Raw genomic sequence first — 27,455 nt, forward strand, 5'->3', positions numbered from 1 at the left:
TTTTTTTTTTTTTTTTTTTTTTTTTTTTTTACATTTTGTTTTTTTACATGTATGGGTATTTTGCCTGCATAAATGTCTATGCCACATACACAGTTAACAGATAGTTGTGAGCCACCATATGTGTTTTGGAAATCAAACCTGGATCTTTTGGAGGAACAGTGTTCTTAACCACCAAGCCATCTCTCCAACCTGATTTGCTGTCTTTTTTTTTTCTCCAAATATTTATTTTTTCATGTATATCATGCTCTATCTGTATGTACACCTGCATGCCAGAAGAGGGCATTAGATCTTTTGGATCCATGTGGTTGCTGGGAATTGAACTCTTAACTTTGGAAGAGCAGCCATTGTTCTTAAACGCTGAGCCCTCTTTCCAGCCCTCTTGTTGTTTGGTCCTACAAGATTGCTCACTGGTTGAAGGACTTTCCCCACAGGCCTGGCAACCTGAATTTGATATTTGGAAGGATGGAATTGATTCCACAGAGGTTTTCTCTCATCTCCACATGTGCATATATATACACTTTTATAGCAAAGGAAGAAAAATAGTAGGCATTGTAGAATGGTGAGATTGCTCATTTGGTAAAAGCTCCTACCATGCAAGCCTTGAGCCCTGAATTTGAGCCCAGAAATACACATTGGAAGTAAGAGAACCAGCTTCCAAAAGCCTTTCCACTTCTACACGCATGCCACGGTATGCACAAGCTTGCACTCATACATATATTCATAATAATAATAACAGAAAAAAATGGGGAACCTTTAAAAAAGGAATCTTATGATGTTGCCATCTTATAGCTTCACATGTAGCAGAGATAATGGAGTTCCTTTTTTGTTTAGTTTTGAGACAGAGCCTATTGTGCATCTCTGACTGTCCTAAAACTCACTCTATAGACCAGGTTGGCCTCAAACGCACAAAAATCTACCTGCCTCTGCCTGCCTCTTGCGCTGGGATTAAAGCCATATACCATTTTCTCTGACTAATAACTGTTTTCTGATTTTGCTGTTTATAAAATTATTTTAAGTATTTTTTAAAAAAAAAAAATACTGCCAGGGGAAGTTTTATGTTAGACTGACGTTATTGCTTGCTCTGTGGTAAAACATTTGACTAACATACATGAAGTGCCCGTCTCAATCCCAGCACAATATACTCATATGAATACACACTTGGGGATGTGCCCTAATCATGGTAAAGTATTTGCCTAGCCTGTATGAATCCCTGGGTTCAGTCTTCACCACCATGAAAACTGGGCATGGTGGAACAAGCCTGTAATCCCAGCACTCAGGAAGTGGAGGCAGGGGATCAGAAGTTGAGTGTTATCTTTGGCTGTAGTGTGTTTGAAGTCAGCCTGGGCTCCATGTTTTGTTTGCTCTAATATAAAATGATTTCCTGACAGTTACCTTCCTTAAAGTGACAATGAGGAACATTTGTTAGGGTACTAATTGCCCACTGAATATCTAGTGGTAGGGATTTTCTCTCTAGGGTTAGTGATGAAAGAGCTGCTTTGGATTTCTTTAAGCCCGAGTTTTGGGTCATGAGTCCACATCTTTATTAATTAAGCAAGATACAATCTGGAGTGCTTTTTTGTTCCTGGCAATAGTGTCTATCCTTTTTAGTTAAGTATTATTTAGGCATCCGTTCTCTTCAGTTGATGTCTCTTTTTGTCTTCTTCCGTACCAGCTCCATTATGCTTAGCACAAGCTTTTCCTCTCAGCCGTCCTTCAGCTTCCTGTTTAGTTGGAGTTTTAAGTCTCCCATTAGTAGGATAGGCCTTTTCTTCAGTTTCTTTACTTTGACGTGTGAGAGATTGTGGAAATATTATATCTATATTGTCTTCTAGCTTGAGTTTTTATACTTTTATGATTAGAATTAGTTACATATTTTTGGTATAAGTAAATGTGATCTATTTTTTTCCCTTTTCAGTGCTAGGCACCAAACTCAGAATCTTACATATATTAGGCAAATGTTCTGCCACTGAAGTATAGTTTCAACTGGATGTGATTTGTATTCAGTGATATAATAGGGTTAAGTTTGTATTTTAATAGTGATTAGTTTTACAAGTTGACTAAAGTAGCTAATATTCCTCTAGTATCTTAGGAAGGCCAATTGGTGTTTTAAAATTCAAAATAGTGTATTAATCTTGCAGAATGATGGTAAGGAATTGGAAATTATATACAGTTGCTATCAAGAAGTAATTTTTATAGTATATTCCACGTAAACTATAAGATTATTATTTGAAACTTGAGGCGGACATGACAGTCCATTCCTCTAATCCCACCTGTAGACAGGCTTCTAAGTCAGTAGATTACAAGTTAGAAGTCAGGGTTGGTGGAAAGGATCTGCTGATAAAAGATCATTGCTACCAAGACTGACAACCTGAGTTTGATCCTGGGTCTCACATGATTGAAACAGGGATCCACGCCTGCAGATTATTCTCTGTCCTGTACTTGGGTGCTGTGTGTGTGCATGCATACCCACATACAGACAAAAAAATAAATTAATTACATAGCAAGATAGCAGGCTTTGTGGTATGTACCTTTAATCTCAGCACACAAGAGTCAGAGGCAGGCAGATCTCTGCAAGTTAGAGGTCAGTCTGGTTTACATATATACACAGCAAGTTTTGGAACTTACAGGGCGACATAGAGAGATCCTATCTCAAAGTACAAAACAAAATAATAAGTAGAAAATAAAATTATGTTTATTTTATATTTAAAATTATATATCAATTATAGAAAACATGTGGTTTGTATTTATATTTGTGTAATATAAATTTACAGACCTTCTTGTTCCTATTACTGTTTTCTTTTTGAGACAGTGTCAACTATTTAGAGAAAATTGCTCTTAAACATACTACTGCCTTTGCCCCTTAGCGCTAGCTAGTATTAGCGTCATGTCCTATGTCCACCTATAAGGATGGTTTAAAAAAAATAAAATAGGGGCTTGGTGGATAAAGATATTTGTTGCCCAGCTTAAAGACCTGAGTTTGGTTTTTAGAGCCCGCATGATGGATAGAGAGCGCTCTGGCAGTCTGTCCTGTAACTTCTGTGTATGTACATGTGTACATATATACACGTGTGGGAATGGGCACATACACAGACTTAAGAATAAATGGATAAATGTAAGTTAAAAAAAATTAGAGTAGTTCAAAAATTAGCTAACTGGATGTTTTATTGTTGTAGTACTAGGATGATGTGGAAGGATTGCTGTGAGTTCCAGGCTAGTCTAGTTTGTATACTGAGTTTCTTGCTGCCTGAAAATAAAAATTCTAAACAAAACAAACCCCTGCTTTAATAAATTATCCAATGGTTTCTGGAAAACAGTCCAGTTAAAGAAATAGGTTCACTAGGGGAATCATAGTTATTACAAATTAAAAATTATGTATGTATATGGGTGTTTTCACCTGTATATATATCTATGCACCAATTGTGGGCCTGGTGTACTGGGGGGCCAGAAGAGGGCATCAGAGCTCCCTGGAACTGGAATTACAAACTGTTGGGGAGGGTGCACTAACGTTGTTTTAAGTTGGAATTATTAGTTGACCCTACTTTTTCCTCTTTTTTTCCTAAGCTTTACAGACCTCTTGACACTTCTTGAGCTCAGCCTGGTAACTTCCCTATTATACTCTTATGTTTGTTTATTGGATAATTGAACTGTTTATTGAATAAAGTATCTTCTTGATTAAGGTTTGTAGAGTATTTTATAAAGGTAATACAATTTAGCATTTTGACTGACACTGTTGATGTATATGTAGCACTACTGCTGTAATATGCTTATAAATGCTGCTGAGTCTATCAGCTGTGCTTTCAGAAGTTGTCTAGTCTGTGCTCTGTTCAGAACTAAAGGAAGATTTTACGGATGAAAGTAAATGTTTGTAAAAGTTAAAATATTTAAAGTAAAAAGGGCAAGTCTTCAATAGATGAGTGGTTGATACTTTATGAGTAAGACAAGGAATAGTATGACTGACGAGCATGACTGAAACAAGGAATAGTACGACTGTATGAATGATGCTTCCAGAGTGAAAATGCAGACACACCCAGGGACTGAGATGTTACTTAGCCTGCATGAGGCCACTGGTAATTATTTCGCTGGAAATCGTTGGCCATGCTTGTTGGTGCATATGCCATTTTTAATTAATATTTTATATGATTTTTTATAGGGTCAAGGAATAAAATGTATTAGTTGTGTGTAATTAAAGGCAGTGGACATTTCTTAAGGAATTTTTAGGCTTAAATGTAGCTCCCTTGGCTTTGGAGGCATAGCTAATGGTTGGGTATTTGTTAATCCCTGAGTTAGTCCCTAGCACCACAAAACAAAATAACATTCTCTGTAGAGCCAACAGTTGTTGATCTTGTTCTCCCAGACTCCATTATTCATAACCCTTTTCAGGAAGATAACATCCCAGTTCCTGCCTTTTTGTTGGGCTTTATGAGATTAAAAAATTTTATTTTTATCACTTATATGGCATGTGTGTCCATATTTCTCTATGTGGGCATGTGCACTTTGAATGTGGGCAAGCCATCTTGGGGGATGGCCAGAGGTGGATGTCCAGGCCTTTGGTGCTACAATGACAGGTGGTTGTGAGCTGTTTGTTGTGGGTGCTGGGAACTGAACTCTGGTCCTCTGGAAGAACAGCCCCTATACATGATGACATTTTTTAAAATAAATTTTTATTTAACTAGTTATGTGTATACAGTGTTCTTCCTGCATGTATGCTGCACACCAGAAGAGGGCACCAGATCTCACAATAGAGGGCTATGAGCCGCTATGTGGTTGATGAGAATTGAACTTAGGACCTCTGGAAGTGCAGCCAGTGCTCCTCTGGGCCCTTTCTCCAGCCCTGCATTTTGACATTACCCCATGAAGTAACTTTTCTTTGAAAATTCTGAAACCACAGAATTCTCAGGGTTTTTCTTTTTTTTTTTAATGTGTTTTTTTGAGGCATGGTTTCTGTCTTCATAGGCTCTGGCTGGCCTGAGCTCACAGGAGATCCAGCTGCCTTTGCTTTTCAAATGCTACAACTAAAGGCAAGTTCTACAATGCCGTGCTAATGTTTGGCCTGCATGTCTGTCAGTGTACTATCTTTATGCAGCCTGTGGAGGTCAGAAGAAGGGAGTACAGTCCCCTGGACTGAAAGAGCAACAAGTGTTTTTAACCAGTCATCCATCTCTCCAGCTCCAACAAATGTATTTATTTATTTTGGGACAGCATCTTTTTTCTTTTTTGTTTTGTTTTGTTTTTTGAGACAGGGTTTCTCTGTGGTTTTGGAGCCTTTCCTGCAACTAGCTCTTGTAGACCAGGCTGGTCTCGAACTCACAGAGATCTGCCTGCCTCTGCCTCCCAAGTGCTGGGATTAAAGGCGTGCGCCACCACCGCCTGGCTTAGCATCTTTTTTCATTATTTATTTATTTTTTGTTTGGTATGAGACTGTGTTTCTCTGTGTATCCCTGGTGGTCCTGGAGCTTGCTTTGTAGATCAGCTTTGCCTCAAGTGCTGGGATTAAAGATAGTGCCACCACACCCAGCTTTATGACAGAGTTTTATTGAATTCTTGTTCTCTTTGTAGCAAAGACTGACTGTGAGCGCCTGATCCCACTTTGTTTTCCTCCTGAGTTCTGGGATCCCAGGCATGTACTATCATGCTTATTTTGTGTGGTGCTAGGGATCATACCCAGGGTTTCATGCATGCCTGATAAAGTAGTCTAGTCGAAATGGTGTCTTAATATATAACCCAGTTCTAACTCTGTTCTTCTTTCTGGAACTAGGTGTGTGTGTGTGTGTGTGTGTGTGTGTGTGTGTGTGTGTGTGTATTTTTAGATTATGTGTGTGTGTGTATATATATATATAGTGTTTGGCATGAAGAGGGCACTAGATCTGATTACAGATGGTTGTGAGCCAACATGTGGTTGTTGGGAATTGAACTCAGCACCTCTGGAAGAACAGTCAGTGCTTTTAACCTCTGAGTCTTTTCTCAAGCCCCCATCAGGTATATTTTTTTATAATAATACTCGTCATGTAGCCAAGGAGGAGCTACAAGCGATCTACTATTTTACTCACTTAAAATAGTTTCTTCTTTCATTTCCCTTCTTCCCGTTAAGCAGTGAATATAGCTCAGGTAGGCTCATTTCTCTTAGCTCTCTTAATACCTGTTTGTCTTTTTTTTTTGAATATTAAACATTTTTATTATATTTTTTAAGGTTTTTTGTGACAGGGTTTCTCTGTGTAACAGCTTTGGCCCACATCCTGAGTGCTAGGATTAAAGGCATGTGCCACCACTGACTGTCTTGTTCTTATTTTTAAGTTCTATGTATATGAGCATGCCTGTGTATATATAGATACACAAGTACTGGTGTCCTCAGAGTCTAGAAGAGAACATCAGAGCCCCTGAAGCTGGAGTTACACGTGGTTGTGAGATGCATCACATTTATTTAAAAGTTGTTTGGGGATGGAGAGTTGAGAGGACTAGGGTTCAATTGCCAGCATGCACATGGCAGCTCCCAATTGTAATTCCAATTCCAGGTGAGCTTCTGGCCTCCTTGGGCACATAGTGCACATACATCTATGCAGGCAAAGTATTCATACCCATAAATCTAAAAAAAGAAAGAAAAAGTTGTCTGTGGAGTTGGAGTGATGGTTCAGTGGTAAGAACACTTGGTGCTCTCTCAGAAACACAGATTCAGTTCCTAGCACCTACATGGCAGCTCACTCCAGTTCCAGTGGATCCAACAGCCTCTTCTGGCCTTTGCAGACACCAGGCATGCACAATGCACATTCATGCAAGCAAAAAACTCAATCACATAAAATAGTCTGTTACTGATATTTAGTAGAGGAATGGAAAACTGGAGAAGTGCTGCAAGTCCACGTTAATTTTTTAATGTGTTTGGTTGTGCTTTGTTGTTACATTTACTATATATATGGGGGACCATGCTTACCAAAATGCAAGCGTGGAAGCCAGAGGACAACTTTGGAGAGTTGGCTCTCCTTCCACTGTTAAGGTCACAGGGATGGGACTCAGTTTGTTGGGCTTGGTGTCAAGCCCTCCATCTATTTAGATGTTTGCAATGGTAAAGGCAAGTTAGGAAAGGGGGCTGTGCATGTCTCATACCCATAATCCCAGCACTGTGGAGGCAGAAGCAGAGGGATCACATGTTCAAAACAGACCTGGGCTATATAACGAAGACCCTGTCTCCCTACTGCATGAGTGCTGATAGAGAAATAGAGACATACAGGTGCTCAGGATGTAGATGGCAAAAAGAAAGCCTAGAACGGATGAGGCCCTGGGTTTGACTCCCAGAACCACCACCATGACCAGTTTAAAAAAAAAATGTCCTTGCTATAATCCCAGGTCACACAGGTATAGTGGCAGATTCCTTGTCTCCCCACCTATCATCCAATAACCTCCAGTTTTCAAAAATGGAAAATTGGGAGTGTTACTGTATAGAAAGATGGGGACCACTTTAGAAGCTACCTAAGTTTCTTTTTTGAGATAGGGTTTTACCATGTAGCCCTGGCTGACCAGGAACAAGCTAGCCTAGAACAGAAATCCACCTGCCTCTGCCTCAAAGTGCCAGGATTAAAAGTGAGCACCACCAGGCGCTGCAATACCTAGTTTCTTACTGCTCTGCTCAAGCACACTGTGTGTCCTGCTTCTGGACTGTCTCAAAGGCCTTCTTCTTATAGGGCCCATCCCCATTCCTGCACTTCATCACATGTTAGTTAGACCTCCAGGGCTTTATTACAAAAGGAGTTGGTTGCTAGAGCGGGACCTCTCCAGTCTTTTTCTGCGTCTTCTTCCCTCCCAATATGTAACTCCAGGGAAGGTCAGTGGGCCACTCAAGGGTGTCTGAGAGAGTGAAATATGGTAGTATTTTCTTCACAGTCCTCCAAATCCTCTGGCTGCTGTTGAGAATCTTCTCATAGCAGAGGTAGGGGCTTAGTCTCATCTCCCAGATCCTCCATATCTACATCCTGGGGAACTTTCATCTTCTTTTGTCTTTTGGGCTGTGGCTCACTAGTCCTGGATGGCTTGGAGGGGTTTTCCACTTCCATGGCTGCCTTTTCTTTCTGAGCAAGGCGGATTTGCTGCAGGAGTTTCCTGCGCTTCTTCCCGGACAGCGTGATGTTGGCACGTGCACTGGATCCGGGTACTCCAGACACCACTGATCCTGTCTCGGGAGAGGGAAACACTCCGGGAAGCCTGGGGAAGCAAAGGGACAGCGCCCACAGTCACCGTGCGGGGATGATTGATCTTTCCTCCGGGAGGACCCATAGCGGCAAGCTGAGGCACCTACCTGTTTGTCTTTTTGATTTTGGCCTCCTTCAGAGCTATTTCCATATACTAAACCTCCACCTCTAGCTCCCCTCCCCCCTTTATAAAAATTGGTAAATTAGCTGGGCATTGGTGGCACACACCTTTAATTCAGCATTTAGGCGGCAGAGGCAGGTGTACCTCTGAGTTCGAGGCCAGCCTGGTCTTCAGAGCGAGTTCCAGGACAGCCAAAGCTACATACATTGCCTCGGAACTTAACTCACAAAGGGTAAATGCTGGGATTTGAACTCAGTTCTTCATGCTTGTGGAACAAGCACTTTACTGATTTATCCCTCTGTCAGACCTACCCCAACAGTCTCTTAACTCCAGTTATCACTTCTGTCTCTGCTTTCCTTTTTCACTTCACAATCTCATGGGTTTTGCACAATCGCTAATGTGGTGTGTGCTTTCTTGGACTCCAGGCTTTGTGCTTGTAGAGTTCCTTTATTCAGTTTTCAAGTAGAGAAGGAGCTATACTTGGATAGAAGTACCAGAAGTAGCCAGGCGGTGTGGCACAGGCCTTTAATCCCAGAACTTGGGAGGCAGAGGCAGGCGGATCTCTGTGAGTTTGAGGCCAGCTGATAGAGTGAGTTTCAGAAGAGGTTCCAAAGCTACAGAGAAACCCTGGCTACCCCGCCCTCTGCCCAAATAAATGGATGAATGAATAGATAAGTAGATAAATACCAGAAGTATTTCAGTCAGTGAGATGGATCATCGGGTAGAGACACATGAGGTCAAGGCTGAGGACCCGCATTTTATTGTCATAACCTGAGTAGTGGGAGAGAATTGAATCCTAAAAGTCCCCTGACTTCCACATGTGTGCTGTAGGCTTCTGACACCCAGACAGACAGATATATACACACAAAATAAACTAGTAAATGAAAGAAAAACCCAATGCCCATATCTTGCTTCCTTATTAATACTACTGTTCCTGTTGCTACATTGTTTAGAGGGAGGGAACATAATGTGTTTCCTACTGTATACATTAAGGTCCCAACCACTAGCAAATAGTGTCAGATTGTGTCAGTTGGGTCTAGCATGATAGCAGACTTGAATTACTTACTTACAGGATCCTGTCTGTCAGTGAAATGGAAGTTCTCTTTGTGATTTTGTAATTTCTAAAGAGGAACCTTTTGTTTTTAGAAAAAAAAAATAATTGTTTACCAGATCGTTGTTATCCCTGCCCTGTTTAATTGTATTATTGTTCTCAAGATGTTATGCACATTTGAAGGGTGTATTTTTGGATTTCATTTTTCTGTTTACACATAAACACAATTTTTAATTTTTAAACATAGAATTCTATCATGTAATTTGTTTAGTTTTCTTGCCTAATTTCCTTGTCTGTTGATTTTAGCCCTTTTTTTAGTGTTTAGGAAACTGCTGAGGACAGATATCCTTGGTTTCTTTTTATTTTTGATTTTGTCTTTGAGACAGGGTTTTTCTCTGAAGCCTTGGCTGTCCTGGAACTCACTACATAGATCAGGCTGACCTCAAACTCACTGAGGTCAAAGGCATCTGTCACCATGCCTGATTTTTTTTTAACTTTTTTGAGACAGGGTTTCTCTGTGTAATCCCTGGCCGTCTCTGTAGATTAGGTTTGCCTAAAATTTAGAGATCTACCTGCCTCTGCCTCCCGAATTCTGGGATTTAAGTTGTGCACCACCAGCACCTGATCTGATAATTATTTTTCTATTAATAAAGTATGCTTATTTATGTTTTTTGTTTTTGGTGTAGCTACAGCCCTGATTTGCAGAGAGTTGCAAAGTGTCCTTTATCAGTTTTCAGAGTTTATGAATTAGAATTAACTAGAGAAACTAACTATGCCTGACGTGGATTTTATGATCTAGTCATCCATTCACTCATTGAGAACATGGTCTTAACTCTGTAAACCAGGCAGACATAGAACTCACTGTAGCCCAGTTATCCCTCAAACGTTGCAGTTTTTCTGCCTCAGCCCATGAGTGCTAGGGATTATAGGTTTGAGCTACTATGCTCCACTTGTCTGGGAAGTTTTGATGACGACTAGTTTAGTTACTTAACCTATTAGGAGTCTTCTTTTTCAATAGGTGATTGAACCCACCGCATTCCTTTGTGTATATGTATCATGTGAGTGTGGGTAGGCACAAGCCATGGTGTGGCTGTGCGGATTAGAGGAAAACCTTTGAGTGTAAATTCTCTTGTTGAGGCAGGCGTCTTCAGGCTAGATAGATGGCCCTTGAACTTCCGAGCTGGTTCTCCTGTCACATCTTTTGGTAGACATGCTGGGATTGTAGATTCGCTCTATTGCATCCTGACTATTTATGCATATTCCAGGGGTGGAACTCTGGTGTCAGACTTGTGTCGTTAGGCATTTATTTTTGGGATTTTCTGTTTTGTCTAAGCTGTTTAATTTTGTGAGCCTAAAGTTTCATTTTTGTTGTCACTTGCAAGTTTGAGGTGAGGTCTCACTGTCTTGCTAGTCTGTCCTTGCCTCAGTTTCCTCTTTCAGTATTGGGATTTTAGATGTATGCTGCCATGCCTTGCACTCCCTCTAGTGGAACTGTTTCTTCTTCTTTTACTCCTTATACTACTCTTGAATCTCATCTTTTTGTTTGTAGCTGTGTATATTATCTATTTTATTGGCATACATCTTCTGCCCCCCACCCAACTCTGAGTCAGCTTCTGAGCTAGTTCAGTAGAAGAGTGACTACCTATCTTGTTAGAGGTCCCAGGTTCTGTCTCCAGGACCACCAAAAACAAAACAAAGATTCCCACCTCCCATCACCAAAAGACCCCAGAAGACCCCACCCCCTTTTAAATACAGAGTCTTAGTCTGTAACTCAGTTGATCTGGAAGGCAGTCCGTAGCCCGGGATGGGTTTGATCTTGACCAGAATCTCAACTCAATCCCACCAGTTGCTGGAATTAAAAGTGTGAGTGACTACCTAACTGAATTAAGTCTATCCTGATTGACTGACTTCCCTTCTTCTAATCTTCACTTATCTTACTTTCTCTGACTTGTGTTTATTTTCTGCCTGACTGTGGTTTGTTGGTTTGCAGTTCTTTTTTCATCTTTTTCTGTTGGAATTGAGGTTCTCATGCTTGCTCAAGTACTTTTATGAAAGGAGCTGTCTTTTTTTTTCTTAAATATTTTTTTTAGATTTATTTATTATGTATACAACATTCTGCCTCGACGTATGCCCGCACGCCAGAGAAGGGTGCCAGATCTCATTACAGATGGTTGTGAGCCACCATGTGGTTGCTGGGAATTGAACTCAGGACCTCTGGAAGAGCAGTCAGTGCTCTTAACCTCTGAGCCATCTCTCCAGCCCCCAAGGAGCTGTCTTTTAAGCCCCACAACATTTTTTTTTCAAATTTATTCTCATTTATGAATGGAATTTCATGTATGAATGTTTTTCCTGCATTTATGTTTGTGCACCATTTATGCCTGGTATTATAGAGACCGGAAAAGAGGGTATTGGATCTCTGGACATTGGAATTACAGGTGGTTTTGAGCTGCCATGTGTGTGTTGGAAACTGAATCTGGGTGTTCTGCAAGAGCAGTTATTGATCTTAATCTCTGAGTCATCTCTCCAGTTCCCTTCACCCCCACACCCCCCAGATATTCTAAATTGAAAGTGATAATATACACAATGTTTCCATCTGCTGTGGAAAGCAGGGAAGGGGCTGTTTTAATTCATGAAATGGGACAGACTGCTCCTGTGGGATGTTAGCACCAGGAGCACTCGTGACTTCATCACACTCAAAAATAACTCTCACTTAGATTCAGTGTAGCATGAAAGTTCCATTTCAAAGGTCGTTTGGCTTTTCCTCTTGCCTTGACCACCTATCATGCTGTTGGGCCTTGGTCTGAAACACTGGGACTTCTCAGTTGATGGTCGGGGAATAGTTACCTGGTGTGCAGTAGGAATAATGAAAGTGTGTTTGGTCTTTGTGTATCCTGGGGGAGATTGCATTAACATTGCCAGCAAGTATGGGCATTGAGTTTCTGTGCAGACATCTTTCTGGGTGTAATCCAATAGTATTTGACAGTTAAACTGAGGTAGCAGCACGAATAGATGGGGATAATAGGATTGGCTTTAGATTGTATATAACAGGCCACAGCTGCTGGAAAAGGAAAATCCTTGTGAAAGGTGCTTTATGATGCAGAAACTGCACCTTGATTAAGGGTCCTTGTAATGAGTGAAATATATATAATAAAAGCTGTATGGAGCTGGGCTGGAGTTGAGTTGGTACAGTGTCTGCCTAGCATGCACAAGACCCTGGTTCAGTCCCGAGTACACATAACTGCCTGACTCCTTTATGAGATTCTTAACAGATTGCTGTATTGACTGAGGCTCTGCCTTTCTGTCCCTTAGGCTGACTCCTGAAATTGTGATCCTCCTGCTTTTTTATCCTCAGTTGTGGTTCTATGTGCCATTCTTGAACACATTTAGGTTTTTAAATATGTAAGCAGGAGACAATGCAGACTTTAAGAAGGCTAATTTAGCTGGGTGGTAGTGGCGGTGCATGCCTTTAATCTCAACACTTGGGGGGCATAGGCAGGGGGATTTCTTGAGTTCAAGGCCAACCTGGTCTATAGAGCTTGTTCAGGACAGGTTCCAAAGCGACATAGAGAAACCCTGTCTTAGGGGGAAAATGCTAATTTAGCTAGGCATGATGGTGCTTGGGAAGCAGAGGCCAGCATGGTCTGTTTGAGTTTCAGGCCATTCAGGGATACACAGTGAGACCATGTCTCAAAAAAACAAAACAAAGAATGATAATTTAGGGCTAGTGGGATGGCTCATCGTATAAAAGTGCTTCTGACAAAGACTCTCAAGTGACTGTAGGAAAGACAATCTCCACATGGGTGCTATAGGCTGTCCTCCCTAAATAAACAAAATAATTTAGATGGGCATGGTGGTTCACACCTATAGTCCTGACATTCTAAACGCTGACTCATGAGAATTGCACTGATTTTTGAGGTCAGTGAGGTTATATAGTGACTTTCGGTCCAGGCTGGCTTGCTTATTAGACTGCTCCAAAATCAGCTGTGGCAGCTGCAGTCCAAACAATGGCAGCAAAAATTCTTTTTCTGAACAGTAACCTGGGCCTGAAAAGATAGCTCAGCAACTAAGAGTACAATCTTGAGAACTGGTGGATTCCAGCATAGCACTAGGTGGCAGGCTGGGAATTCTGGGTAACGCCAGCATTGAGGGCTTAGAGACAGGAGCTTCTGTGGTGTTTTCTGGCTTCCACCTAGCCAAGGAATCATGGAACCCAAGGACGTGCAGAGACTGACATTGTCCACACCTTGTATGTGCAAGAACAGTCAAATAAAGCATTGAAGTAACGTTAGGTTTACTAAAAACTTGTACAGAGATAAGGTAGAAAGTTTATGTCTTTTACCGAATTTACTTACTGGCCTAATCCTGGAATTTTTCTAAGTTTTAGATGCCAAGCATACTGGTTACATATGCCTGTAATCTCAGGATTCTGTAGATTGAAGCGGGAGACTATAAACTATAAACCAAGACTATCTCAAGAAAGAAAATGAAGGAAAATGCAGTTAGGCTTGGTGACACAATCCTATAATAGCAACTATTCAGAGGGCGTAACAGGAGTTATGGGTTACAGAGTGAGTTCACAGCCAATTTAGGCTGTCTATTTTTGAGACAGTGTTGGGGAACTCTTCTTTTGGGCCTCTGACATCTAATTCACACAGTTCTTCCTGCCTCTGCCCCCAAGTGCTGGAGTGAGAATGTGCTGGCTTCAAACTCAGCAGGTCTCAAAACAACAAAAGTGTAAAACATTGGGGAGAGGGAAAATATATAGTGCTTGCCTAGCACGTGGGAGGTCCTAGATTCAGTTTCTGTTACTATAAAAACAAGGCAGGACGTGGGCAGCACTTGGGAGACAGAGGCAGGTGAACCTCAGTGAGTTCAAGACCAGCTGCCTGGTCTACAAAGTGAGTTCCAGGACAACCAGGACTGTTAGGTGGAGAATCCCTGTGCAAAGAACCAAAAAAGAAAAACCACCACCACAAACCTCAAATGAGCATTTTATAGTCATCACACTATGATACCAATATTTAATTGCTATAAATAACGCAACAGGAGACCTAAAAAATTCAGAGGTCTGTTTCCTGTTTTTGTTTTTTCTTTCTTTGAGGCAAGATTTCTCTCTCTGTGTAACAGCTCAAGCTGTCCTGAAACTCATTCTGTAGACCAGGCTGCCCTCGAACTTTGAGAGGCCTGCCTGTCTCTGCCTCCAAAAGTCTGTTTTCTAAGAACAGGGTTTTGAATAAGGAATCATTTTCTGTGGAGCTGACTGAAAGCGCCCCCCCCCTCATTTAGAGTATAATGTAAAAGGGGATTAATTTCAGAATTATTCTTTTTAGCTAAATGCAGCCTTTTTTTCTTCAGAACCAGCCATAACCAGTTGGGTGTCATTTGTATTATTGTGTGTAGCCTTGGCTTGCCAGGGACTTGTAGTGAGCAGAAGGATGCTTCTGAGTACAGGGAGCACAGGCACATAACCTCTGCCACTACTGCTGTCTTCCTCTGCTATGTCTTCACCTCCTCAGTGGTAAGGAAATTTAGATAAGCATCATGACCATAAGGTCATTTGGCCAAGGGAACAAGTCCTTTATGTTTAATTTTATGGCAGTTTTCTTATGGGAATAGTTTATATATAGTCCTAAATTCAGCCGGCCAGCTTACCTCCCTCCCTCCCTCCCCTCAGGATGACCTTGATCCTCCTGCTTCTTCTGCCTCTTCAGGTGCTGGGATTATGAATGTGTGCTACCATACTTGGTTAGTCAGTGTGATGCTTAGTGGTTTCTCAAAAGTGTGATGCTTAGTGGTTTGGAGTTCTGTTTGACTTGGATTCTAGTGTGTCTTAGTATTTTGGTTTCTGAAACCCACTACTGTTTTTGCTTCCTAGGCAACGGCTGAACAGATGCGGCTCGCACAAGTGATCTTTGATAAGAATGATTCAGAATTTGAAATAAAAGTTAAACAGGTATGTTTCTAGAAAAAAGATGATATGACTTTGTTCTTTATCCTTAGTTAAAAAATTTCTGAGCCTGGAGAGATGCCCCAGTGGTTAAGAGCACTGGCTGCTCTTCCAGAGGACCTACTTTTCATTCTCCACACCCACATGGCATCTCACACCTGTCTGTAGATACCCTCACACAGACATTTATGAAGGCAGAAACACCAGTGTGTAAATTAAAAATCTGGTGGGCTGTAGCGGTCGCTTATCATTGATTACTCTTCCAGAGGACCCACTTTCAATTCCCAGCACCCACACGACAGCTCGTAAATGTCTGTAGCCATTTCCATTCATGCAGGCAAAAGAGCAACACAACAAAACAATTTAATTTATTTACTTTTGGTTTTTAGAGACAGGGTTTCTCTGTGTAACAGCTCTGGCTGTCCTGGAACTCACTTTGTGAACCAAGTTGGACTCTGCCTCTCCAAGTGCTGGGACTAAAGGTGTATTTCACCACTACCTGGTCAAAAAATAAATTATTTCAAAAATTTTTCTCTTTGTGTGTGGATCATGCCTACACACACACACACACACACACACACACACACGCGCGCGCGCGCGCGCGCGCGCGCGTATTGCATACAGTTTTGACCAGGGAGGCCATAAGGGGAATTATGGGTGATTATGAACCACCACCATATGATTTCAGAGAACTGAACCTAGCAAATGCTCTTAACTGCCAGCTCTTACACTTGATTCCTTATAGTCTTAAAGAGATTATTTTATTAGAGATTTTTAGTTTTGAAATATACTTATTGCTTAGTCTGAACTTGTATTTGATATTGAATTTTGTGCCTATGATCAGATATTTAATATTGGTAGCCAGGTGATGAAATATAGCATGCTTATCTCTCCCACCCCAGACAGGGTATCTCTATAGCTTTGGAGACTATAAGGTGTAACTAAGTTTGTATGTGGAATGGTTGAATGGTGGCCATTTACAAATCAAGTTCCAGTTAATGTTTTAAAATCAAAACGTTGCATGGTCTATGCTATTGACCTAAGTTTGAGCAATTTCTAGGATTTGGTCTGTGCGTATATTGTGCTAGTTGGCTGGGGGTGTTGGTGCACTGTGAAGCCAGTCTGGTCTATCTAGCAAGTTGTTCCAAGTCAGTCACAGCTGCATAATAAGATTCTGTTACAACAACAAAAAAAGTGACTTGTCTTTGAGGAAGTTTGTGAATGAGTCTACTAGTACTAATGGGGCACGGGAAAGTCAGCACACATGCACTTATAGCCTAAACTTACTGGAGCCCTCACATGGAAGGATAGAAGAATCAGCAAAGTTAATATTGAATGCCCTTTTTTTGGTTCCCTTTAACCATTTTCCGATACTTTGACTAGCTTATGGAAGTGACGGGGAAAAATCAGGACGAATGCATAGTGGCTCTACATGACTGTAATGGAGATGTGAACAAAGCTATCAATATATTGCTGGAAGGAGATTCAGATACGGTAAGCATTTTTGTCCTTCAACTTCAGGTCGTATTTTCAGTTTCACCTTGGATGAAAGTTGTGGTAGATGGGTTGGGGCATGCTATGTTTTAGAAGGGGTGTTTTGGGAAACAAACCCAGGGCTATTCATATTTGAGATAAGCACTATAGGAAAGTTCCAGTAAGAGCAGTAACTTGGGTATTCCTTCCAAAAAATAGCTTCTGGTACCCTGGCCTGTGGAACTCCTTTTGTAAACTCTGTAAATACCTCTCTCATGTGCCTTGTCCTAGCGTCATTATTTTCCCATACATTCCTGGAAATTTACTGTTACGTGCCAGCATGTGTGCGTCTCTGAGACAATGCCCCAGGAGGTTAGAAGAGTGCTGTAGTTACAACACTTGTCAGCTGCTTAACATGGGTGCTGAGAACTGAAGTCCTAAAGAGCAGCACCTACTCTTAAGCAGGGAACCATCTGTTTAGCCAAAAATACACAGCTCAGAGTGATCTTGAACTCATGTCTTCTGCCTCTGACCCTCCATCATTTCCTGCTAGCATTTGCTGAACCACAACCGATGGTTTCTATTTTTTGAGGAAGTATCTGACAATGAAACCCTAGCTATTTTTTAACTTTTAATCCTCCTGCCTCAGCCTCCTGAGTTCTGGGGTTTTAGGTACATGGCTTTGGAATTAGCTTGCTGTCCTGTAACATGTGAGGGTGTGTAGTAAAGGGGCTGCTTGTTTGTCTGCTCAGAACCGAAATAATCGTACAAAAACAGTATTAATTACAACACTGCTTGGTGTGTTAGCGCTAGCTTATTATTGCTAGCTCTTACACCTAGAGTTAACCCATTTCCATTCATCTGTGTATTGCCACATGGTTGTGGCTTACCGGATAAAGTTCTGTCTCTAGCTGGGCTACATGGTTTCTCTTAACTCTGCCTTTTTTCTCCCAGCATTCTGTTTAGTCCCCACCCCAAGCAATACTCTGCCCTATCACAGGCAAATGTAGATTCTTTATTCATTAACCAATGAAAGCAACATATGTGCAGAAAGACTTCCTGCATTAAGGGTGGGATTGTGTCTCTAGTTTAATAAGATTTGCAAGCAGAATAAATTGAATTTGTAGACTTTTACTTGAAGAGCAACAATTTTTACATATTTTTAATTTAAAATATAGAGGAGTCGTTTTAGGGAATGTCATTAACTTTATTTCTGTATTTGCATAGGAAAAGCCTGGTGGTAGGAAAGGAGTATGTTGTCTGTAATTATTTGTACACTGTATTAATAAGAGCTTATCAAGGTTTGTTGTCGCTTTTGAGATTTTTTGTGTGTGCATGCATACAACTGTGTATGGCTTCAGAGGTCCAAATTGTCATATTCCTTTGGAGCTGGAGTTACAGGCAGTTATGAACCACCTGATTGGGTGCTGGGGATTGACCCATCCCTCCAAGTTTTTCTTTTTAAGGAAAGTAGAGAAGTAAATGGGAAAGAATTAGAATGTAAGGTTTGACAGCCGTGTGACAGCTCAGTGATTGTAGATCTCTACGTTCTGATAGGCCTCATGGGAGACTGTAGGGGGAAAGAAGAAGAATTTTGGGAAAGAAAACTCCGAAAATAAAGAAAACAGAGAGAAGAGAACGGAGAGAGAAACAAGTCGTGGACGGGGAAACAACAACCGGAAAGGAAGAGGTGGCGGCCGAGGCCGAGAATGTGAGTATAGCTTCTCTGTTTTGCATTTTTGTACATTCTGCAAGCTGAAAGAACAGCCCAGAGAATTCCCTTAAACCCACCTGTCAATGTAAATTTCATGTTGTGATCACTAGCCTATCAGTGCTGAACTGGGCTGCATGGAATTCATGTTTGCATTTTTAATAACAATTTTAAAAATTTTTAATCAATTTTTTTTAACAGTATATTTTTCTCTGTTCCCCTCCCTGCTTCTCCCCTCCCCTTCTCCCCTCTCCCATGGTCCCCATGCTCTCAGTTTACTCAGGAGATCTTGTCTTTTTCTACTTCCCATTAGATTAGATCCATGTATGTCTCTCTTAGGATCCTCATTGTTTTCTGGGATTATGAATTGTAGGCTGGTTTTCTTTGCTTTATGTCCAAAAGCCACTTATGATTGAGTACATATGTTTTTTGTCTTTCTGGGTCTGGGTTACCTCATTCGATATGATGTTTTCTAGATCCATTCATTTGCCCGCAAATTTCAGTCTGTCATTTTTTTTCTCCTGTGTTTTCAGTCTGTCATTTTTACATTCTTGAAGACTAGTAGTGTCTGTTAGAGGTCAATGAGCTGGGCTTGGGGTGGGTATAGGTTACTTCACTGTTATATCCTGGTATTCCTCACCAGTTCAGCCCAGCCAGGGTTACATAGTGAGACCCTGTCCCCCACATCCTAAATAACAACAGCAACAACAAAAAACTTTAAAGGATATAAGTTTAATAGCCAGGGTTTTTTGTTTATTTTAACCTCCATAGAAAAGCAGCGCTGAGAAATGGCTCAGTACGTAAAGGCACCCGCGTGCCTGATGACCTGTGTTCAGTTTCAGGACACATGGTGGAAGGAAAGAAAGGGACAACCCAGATTTGTTTTCTGAGCTCTGTGTGTGCCGTGGTGTGTTTCCTGTGCATCCATATTTTGACCCCATTTTACTTGGAACAGCCTAGGAGACATTTTATAGTTAGTGTACTCTGTTGATATTGATCAACTACTTGCTGTGGAGTGTGGTAATGCCTGTAATTCTGAAATTTAAGATCTTTTAGTAGGAAAATTGAGTTTAGGGCCAGCCTGAGTTACATAGTCCCGTCTCAAAAAGCCTCACTTCCGCTTTCCCCTAGTCCTCATAAAATTAGTTAGAAGTTAATTAGACTGTCAGTAGGTCGTGAGCTGACTTTAACCAAATTCTCCTTCCTCCAGCAGTGAAATTACAGCCCCCCCCACCCCCACACACACTATGCCTTGCCTTGCTCTAAGTTTTTGTTTCTTTTAGGTTTTTCAAGACAGTATTTTTCTGTGTTGTCCTTGCTGTCCTGGAACTCATTCTCTAGATCAGGCTGACCTCAAACTCACATAGATCTTCTTTCTGTCTCCTGTGTGTTAGGACTAACCTCTGCCCATCAGCCTGGCTTTAAATTTAATTAAAAAAAAAAAAATTACTTGAGGTTGGGCATTTAGCTCAGCAAGCACAAAGGCCCTGGCATCTGTTTGTTGTTTGTGGGTGAACTTGCCATGGCACTCACGAGATGCTGAGAGAACAACTTCGGGTTGTCTCTTTCTTTCCTTCTACCATTTGGGTCATGGCATGAACTCAGATTGTCAGACTTGACATGAGCCTTTACCATTTTATTTTATTTTATTAATTTGGGGGGGGGGGTTCGAGACAGGGTTTCTCTGGAGTTCTGGAGCTCTTATAGACCAGGCTGGTCTATAAGATCACAAAGATCTGCCCGCCTCTGAAACTACGTCTCACTGTGTTATCCAGGTGGCCTTGAACTCACGATTCTCTGGTTCCACCATCCTAGTGATTGAGAAGTGTTCAGTCATGTGCTTCAGTTTTGTGCTACTTTTAGTTTTTCCTGTTTTCTGAATGTTGTTTACATTGTAACCTGCTGTTTGAGAGAGGGTCTCACTTGTAGAGGAGGCTGGCCTTCAACTTGTGGGATCAGAGGAGAGTGCAACCATGGCGGCACTTTTTACTCTTGTTCACTTTGCACTTGGTTTTGTAAGTGCCTGATAGGTTTGGAAATGAAGAGTTGGCATTTCTGGTTTTTCCTCTGTAGCCAAAGGTGAAGAAAATGGATTTGATTACAACCAAGGAGACAAGCCTTCAGAACGAGGAAAGCGGGCCCGAGGCAGAGGTAAGGGAGAACGAGCGAGATGGAATGCTGGGCACCAGAGGAGAAGGCGGGTTGGTGCTTCTGAGACTGGAAATGTGTTAGGAAAGAATGCTGTCCTTGAGATGTTGCAAGTAGACCACTGCCTGTGATGGAGGTGTAGTTTATGCCAGGAGTTTTTGTTGTTACATTTTACTTTGGTTCTGTTTTTCTGCTGTTGCTCAGTGCCTGCCCTTGATAAGAATGTAATCCACCTCTGAGCAGTGCTTTAGACCCTAGACTCTGACTAGTTATTGTCAGGAGTCTGAAAACCACCTTTATAGTCCATGTTTGCTACAGATGTAATCCCAGCATTTAGGATTGGATTCTAAGCAGGGGTGTGGAGAGTTCTGGTAAGCATAGACTGTCTATTCTTTATTTTGGGGTTGTATGGGGCTTTTTTTTTTTTTTTTTTTTTTTTTTTGGCTTTTTTCTAGACAGAGTTTTTCTGTGTGACTTGGTTGTCCTTGAACTCCCTTTTGTAGACCAGGCTGGCCTTGATCACATAGCCTCTAGTGCTAGGATTAAAGGGGTGTGTCGCCACTGCCTAGCAACTTGTGGGTTTTTTTGTTTGTTCTGTATGTGTGTGCTTTAAAGCATCTCATACTACAGTCTAGGTTGGTTAGAAAGTCACTGTGTAGCCCAGATAGGCCTGAAACTCTCTGCTTTATTAAATCATTCCAAAAATATACAATATAAAAATAACTATATTCTACAATTGTGTTTTTTAAAGGATTTGGACGTGGCAGAGGCAGAGGGGCAGGAAGGTTCTCTTCACAAAGCATGGGGTAAGTCTTAGCTATCCTATTGTTGTAGTTATTTCCTGTCTATAATTTATTTATCCTAGTTAGAGCACTTTTTCTGTCGTAGATCTGAATTTGGGGCTCTAAGCTTGGAACTGCTGGCATTCTTGATGCATATGCTTTGTTAGGATGATAGATGTTGTTTCCTGCACATGGATGCTTAGCGTCATCCTCTCCTAGTGTGTGCCCCTCAGCCACTGCCAAATGTTCCCGAGGCAGCAGGCTTATGTACATAATCATCTCTGTTGCCAGTTGAAAAGCCAGCTAAATACAGCCATTGTACACAAAATATGTTTATGTAGAAATATTTTATCCTGAGTGATAGTAAAGACTGACCACTCTAAGTAGGTGTTATAATTAGCTACTATTATTTCTAGGTTTTCTTTTTCTCATTGTTTCTTTTTGTGTGGGAAGACAACTCAAATATGGAACCCCAACCTTTAAACTGATAGCTTTTCTGTTTACTTCATATTCTGTGTGTATTGTAACATTCATATTTTTTTCTTCAGTAATCATCTGAATCATGATGCCTTATGGATGTTCAGTTAGGCTTTAATAATTTTTTACATTTTTATTTATATTTATTATGTATTTGTGAACATATGCATAGCATCCATATGGGGTCAGAGGACAGCTTTGAAGAGTCATCTGTGTCCATGTTGCATTTCAGCTGTCACTCTTGGATTTTAAAGAAAATACAGGGAAGTGCTGACCATTCAAAGGCTAGGTTAGGCCATCGGAGAAATGGTTCTTTGGTTGAGAGTACTTGCTGCTCTTGGAGAGGACCTGGGTTTGATTCTAGCACGCGGACACCACATTGTGGCTCATAACCATTTACAATTCCATTTTGGGGGATCTTATGCTCTCTTCTGGCCTCTTATCGGCAGGAACATGCATATGATACATATGTACATACAGGTCAAACATTCATACACATAAAATAAAAATGACTCTGTCTTAATCCCCAGCACACCAAGGCAGAGGCAGGCAGATCTATTTCTGTAAGAAGTCAGCTTAGTCCACATAGCAAGTTCTGGGACAGCCAGAGTGACAGTGAAAGACCTTATTCCAAAAACTGATTTCCACCAGATAGACCTGCCAAGCTTAGAGTACGACTCTGGATATGCTACTTCTCATTGGAAGTTTTTTGTTTAATTTAAAGATTAATTGTTTTTGAAGATTAATGAATACTGTATTCTGCTTACCTGTATGTCTGCTCACCAGAAGAGGGCACCAGACCTCATTATAGGTGGTTGTTGGGAGTTGAACTCGACCTCTGAGAATATCTATCAGCCAATGCTCTTAACCCCTGGGCCATCTCTTCAGTAGCTCATTGGAAGTTTTTTTGTAAAAAGATACTTTATTTGTGAGCCTTGAGTGTACTGTATGCATGAAGGTATCTGAGACCCGAATAAGTTTCCTAGGTACTGGAGTTTTATGCCATTTTGAGCTGTCATGTGGGTGCTTGGGCATTGACTCTGCTGTCACTTCCTGCAAGAGCAGCTAGTGCTCTTAACCACTGAGCCATCACGCAAGCTCCTTCACTGGTAATTTTTACTTGTTGTCTTTCTTGGCTGCAAAAACGTCCAGGTTTCATAACTACTAAGGATGCCAAAACCAAATTGTAGACGCTTGAGGGCCATTTGTATAAGAGTAGATACATGACCCTGAGTAGCCTTTCTTTTGTAAAAGATGGCAAGCTTGATTGGAGATGTAGTTGATAGAGTGCCTCCCCTGTATAGGCAAAGAGGGCTCTGGGTTCAGTCACCGGCACACCATAAAATTGGATATGCTGGTACAAACTTGTAATTCCAGGATATTGTGAGGAGGAGGAGGTGCCTAGCAAGTCTTTATTAATTTGCTAGCCAGCAGCTACTCTACGTGTTTGAGACACATTGTAGCCCTGAGCCTTTCTCAGGATGAGCTTTTAAACACAAAAATCACATTCTGGGTTGACATATATCAGTTAACAAGAATAGTTAGCCATGGGGCTGGAGAAATGGCTCAGAGGGTAAGAGCACTAGCTGCTCTTCCAGAGGTCCCGAGTTCAATTCCCAGCAACCACATGGTGGCTCACAACCTGGTGCCTTCCTTGCCAGCAGTACATTGTATGCTTAATAAATAAATTAAAAAAAAAAAGAATAGTTAGCCATGATGGGCATTGGTGGCACATGCCTTTAATCCCAGCACTCAGGAGGCAGAGTTAGGCCTGTAGGTTCGAGACCAGCCTCATATACAGAGTGAGTTCCAGGGTCAGTTAGATTCTCATTTTGGAAGGTGTTGCTGCTTGTGTGCTAGGTTCCAAAGCCCCTAAATGATACTTTCTTCATGGTATCAGTTGTTTTTGCATTATCAGAAGATCAAGGTTATTTTCAACCACATAGCGAGTTTATAGGCAGGTTGAGAAACATGAGCCAGATTCTATCTTCAGAAATGATAATTGGTTGCAGGGTCATGTCTTTAATCCTAGCATTTGGGAAGTAGAGGCAGACATTTATGTGAGTTTGAGACTTGCCAGCAGTGCATAATGAGACCCTGTTTCTAAACACTAAAATATTTGCGTCATTGGGCCTATTGGTTAAAGGCTTGTTGCCAAGACTTGTGTGTGTGTGTGTGTCACTACACCTGGCCAAATTTGGGAATTTTTTTGTACAGAAAATTTTGTGCACGAAGTTTATTTTGTGATTTTTGACTCTTGCTCTCATAACCCTAGGACATTCAACCCTGCAGACTATTCAGATTCTGCATCCACAAACGGCTGTGGGACAAAGTCGGGAGTTTGGGAAGCTTCTCAGAATAGTAAAAATGAGAGCTCTGGTAAGTATTTTTTTATTTATACGCTATTTTTTATTTGGAGGGTCTTACGTATGAATGTAGTGCAGGCTGGCCTGGAGTTCATGGAGATTCTCCTGCCTCTCAGCTCCTTTAGCTTTGGGTTTATCATTCCCAGCTTTTAAGGTATTATCTTATTACACTTTTTTTTTTTTTTTGCATGTATTTGTATGAGCACATGGGTATTTTTATGGAGTCTGTTTGCTTCTGCCAGTGGAACCTGGTGACTGAACTCAGGTTTATACAGCTTGATAGAAAGAACTGGGCACCAGAACCCACTGTGTGCTGCTCTGGACCCGCCGCGAACAAAAATCATAAAACTCACATTTCTCTTGTTTTCATATACTTAAAGCTTTCTTTTTACTTGACCCACAGAAGGGATAACAAAGCCTCATAATATATCTCAGGAGCTGCCAAATAAAAGTCCTTATGGACTCAAAGGTATGGTGAATATTTAAGAATCATACAGAGCCAAGTGTGTCATTCATTGGTTTGAATGTCCGAGTTTGTCCCCAGCACTGCATAGAAGTGGATGTGGTGCAGGAGTGCAGCTTGTACAGCGTTCTAGCCACTCAGGTGGTGGTGAAGGCACGTGTCCCCAGTCCTGATGTGTCTAATCCTGGGAACTTACAGACGTTGTCCACTGACATATCCTATCATATGACATATCATACTGTGATACTCCCACCACAAAATAAATAAAACTAATAAATTTTTGAAAATTTAAAGGTATTTGGTTCCTATACAAAGTAATGAATTTCAGGCTAAATGTAATGTTGCAAACCTTTAATCATAGCACTCTAGAGCAAGAGGGAGATCTCTGAGTTCAAAGCCAACCTGGTCTACATGGGGAGTTCCATAGCCAGTGAGTGTCATTTTTATATTGCAGTGGGTATGGCAGTCTATCAACATTTGCCGCTGGCTTTCCCATGTATTTCTTTGTGTTTTTCAAGACAGGATATCTCTGGATAACAGCCCTGGCTGTCCTGGAACTCACACTTTTGAGCAGGCTGACCTCGAACTCACAGAGATCCGCCTGCCTCTGCCTTCAGAGTGCTGGGATTAAAGGTGTGCGCCATCGCTGCCCCGGGGTTCTTATGTATTTGCTAACACAGCTGTCCATGGCACTACACCGATCCCATCTACAGTTACTGCATATGATGTCTTCCTGCTTAGAAACAGACTCAGTTTCTAACCTGTTTATACATGGCCTCCTCTGGGTTAATTAATTTTTAAATTATTTTTTGTTCCTCTGTACTTAGAACAGGATGACAATTACAGTGATGACATACAAATGGTGTAATATAGCTAATGTATTTTAACCTTGCTCTCTAAATCTGATAATCAGTAATCTACTTGATATAGGGCCTGGTGCAGATTTGCATTAAAACAGTGTTCCTTTAAATTTCTTATTTTGTTTTAAAAACGTAGTTATATGTTCAGGTGGATACATATGTGTGTACACACGCACAAGGAGGCTGGGGTCAAATTAGGAGCCACACCGTTTGTATTTTGAGACTGAGTTTCACTTAGTGTTTGGAGCCTTCAGTAGGCTGATCTGTCCTCCCATTGTGCCTCTGGTATCTTCTCGTCATCCCTCCCAAGGATCAAACACGTCCAGTCATGCCCAGCTTGTTTGTTTATGTAATATGTACAGGGAAATATACAAAGTAAGCACCCAGAGTTTGGTGGACATCAGGTGTCTTCCTCTGTTGCCTTCCACCGTATTGCCTTGAGACGGTGTTCTTACTGAACTAGAAGCACACCCGTGTAGGCATGCTGGCTGAGCTCCATTCCCCAACACTGGGGTTGGCCCTGCTCAGTGTTTACACGAGTTACTGGAAATTCAATCTCTATTCTCCATGCTTACACAGCCAAGTACTCTTACCTGTCCCTTTAGCCGTTGAGTTCTTTGTTAAATCATGGGTTCTGAGAATTGACTTCAAGCCCTCATACTTCCACAGTGAGCAGTTCCCTGACTGGGTGAACTCTCTAGTGCCTTCTTATTATTATTATTAATTTTATTTTTTTCAGAACCAGATATTGAACCTTAGGCATGCTAGGCAAACACTCTATTATTAAGCTGTAGTCTGCTCTGGTGTTCCATTTTATTTATTTTATATTGTTTGTTTGAGACAGTCTTACTTTGTAGTTCTAGCTATGCTGTAACTATATATATATACACACACCAGGGTGAGACATTAATTTGATTTAAACATAGAGTTTTGGATATTTTACATAGAATAATTTTTTTATTTTTATTAAGAGTAGATTTAAAGAATCATGTTTCTTGGATTGCTAAGTAGATTACTAATGAGATGAATTGTTTTTCTTGCATGGTACACAGAATCATTGGTTGACTGTGCTGGATCCTTTTTTGTTCCCTGTCAGGTGCCTGGAAGAATTCTGTGGAAGACTGGCCACCAGAAGACTGGACTGAAGATGTAAGTGTCTGGTGCCATTCAGACCTTTTCCTCTCACTGTGTCACTCAGATATACTGCTGCTCCTCACCATCCTCCATCCTCTTCTTCCTGCTTCTCTTCCTCTCCCTGGCTTCTGTTCCTCGGCACATGGGTCTTATAAAGAAACTGGTATTTTAAGGTTTTTTTGTTTGTTTAGACAATTATATGTGGCCCTGAATGTGCTGGAACTCCAGACCAGGTTGAACTAATGGAGATCCTCCTGCCTCTGCCTCGCCTCCAAAGGCGTGCACCACCACCCAGCTTGTTTCTTCGAATTGTTTAGTGGTGGAAGAACTGAACATTCAAGTGTGTTAGGTCAAGGGCAAACTTGGGTATTGCTGCATCAGGCACATGTGTGCAGGCAAAACCTTCACATAAAAAATTAATCTAAAGATAATAAATGAAATAAATCTTGAAATAAAGATTACTGATGAAGTCGAAAAGACATCTGTCTTTAGAGAAATAAATGATCAGCCTTTTCCAAGTCCTGTTTTTACCCACTTTTTGTTGCTCTGCGCTGTCACAGGAGACTGGCTTCCTTTCTGTGCTGTTCCTGCAGGTGCACTAAAGCCGTAGTTGCCTTGCCTGGGAGGCTTATTTGATGGTTTTTGTACGTTTCATTTCCTTTCGACACCCTCTTGGTGAGGGTGAGAACACTGCTGCCTAAAGAGGCTTTTGTGTTGCACAAAGAATAAAAGCATTTTTCTCCTGAAC

At 41.2% G+C, this 27,455-nt stretch overlaps 1 protein-coding gene across 1 annotated transcript in view; it reads left to right on the plus strand.

The window, feature by feature from the left end:
* The window catches only part of Ubap2 (ubiquitin associated protein 2), a 68,716-nt gene that overhangs the window by 20,620 nt on the left and 20,641 nt on the right, over positions 1 to 27,455 (plus strand). The window contains exons 2-9 of the mRNA XM_050155910.1: positions 15,222 to 15,299; positions 16,677 to 16,787; positions 18,324 to 18,477; positions 20,551 to 20,628; positions 21,377 to 21,431; positions 24,160 to 24,263; positions 24,654 to 24,719; positions 26,670 to 26,722. Of these exons, the coding sequence (XP_050011867.1) occupies positions 15,237 to 15,299; positions 16,677 to 16,787; positions 18,324 to 18,477; positions 20,551 to 20,628; positions 21,377 to 21,431; positions 24,160 to 24,263; positions 24,654 to 24,719; positions 26,670 to 26,722 (684 nt within the window). The 5' untranslated portion in view covers positions 15,222 to 15,236. The remainder of the gene's footprint in view (positions 1 to 15,221; positions 15,300 to 16,676; positions 16,788 to 18,323; positions 18,478 to 20,550; positions 20,629 to 21,376; positions 21,432 to 24,159; positions 24,264 to 24,653; positions 24,720 to 26,669; positions 26,723 to 27,455) is intronic.

Source organism: Alexandromys fortis, unplaced genomic scaffold, assembly GCF_014885135.2.
Source record: "Alexandromys fortis isolate MF-2015 unplaced genomic scaffold, M_Fortis_MF-2015_v1.1 scaffold_92, whole genome shotgun sequence".
Taxonomy (NCBI): domain Eukaryota; kingdom Metazoa; phylum Chordata; class Mammalia; order Rodentia; family Cricetidae; genus Alexandromys; species Alexandromys fortis.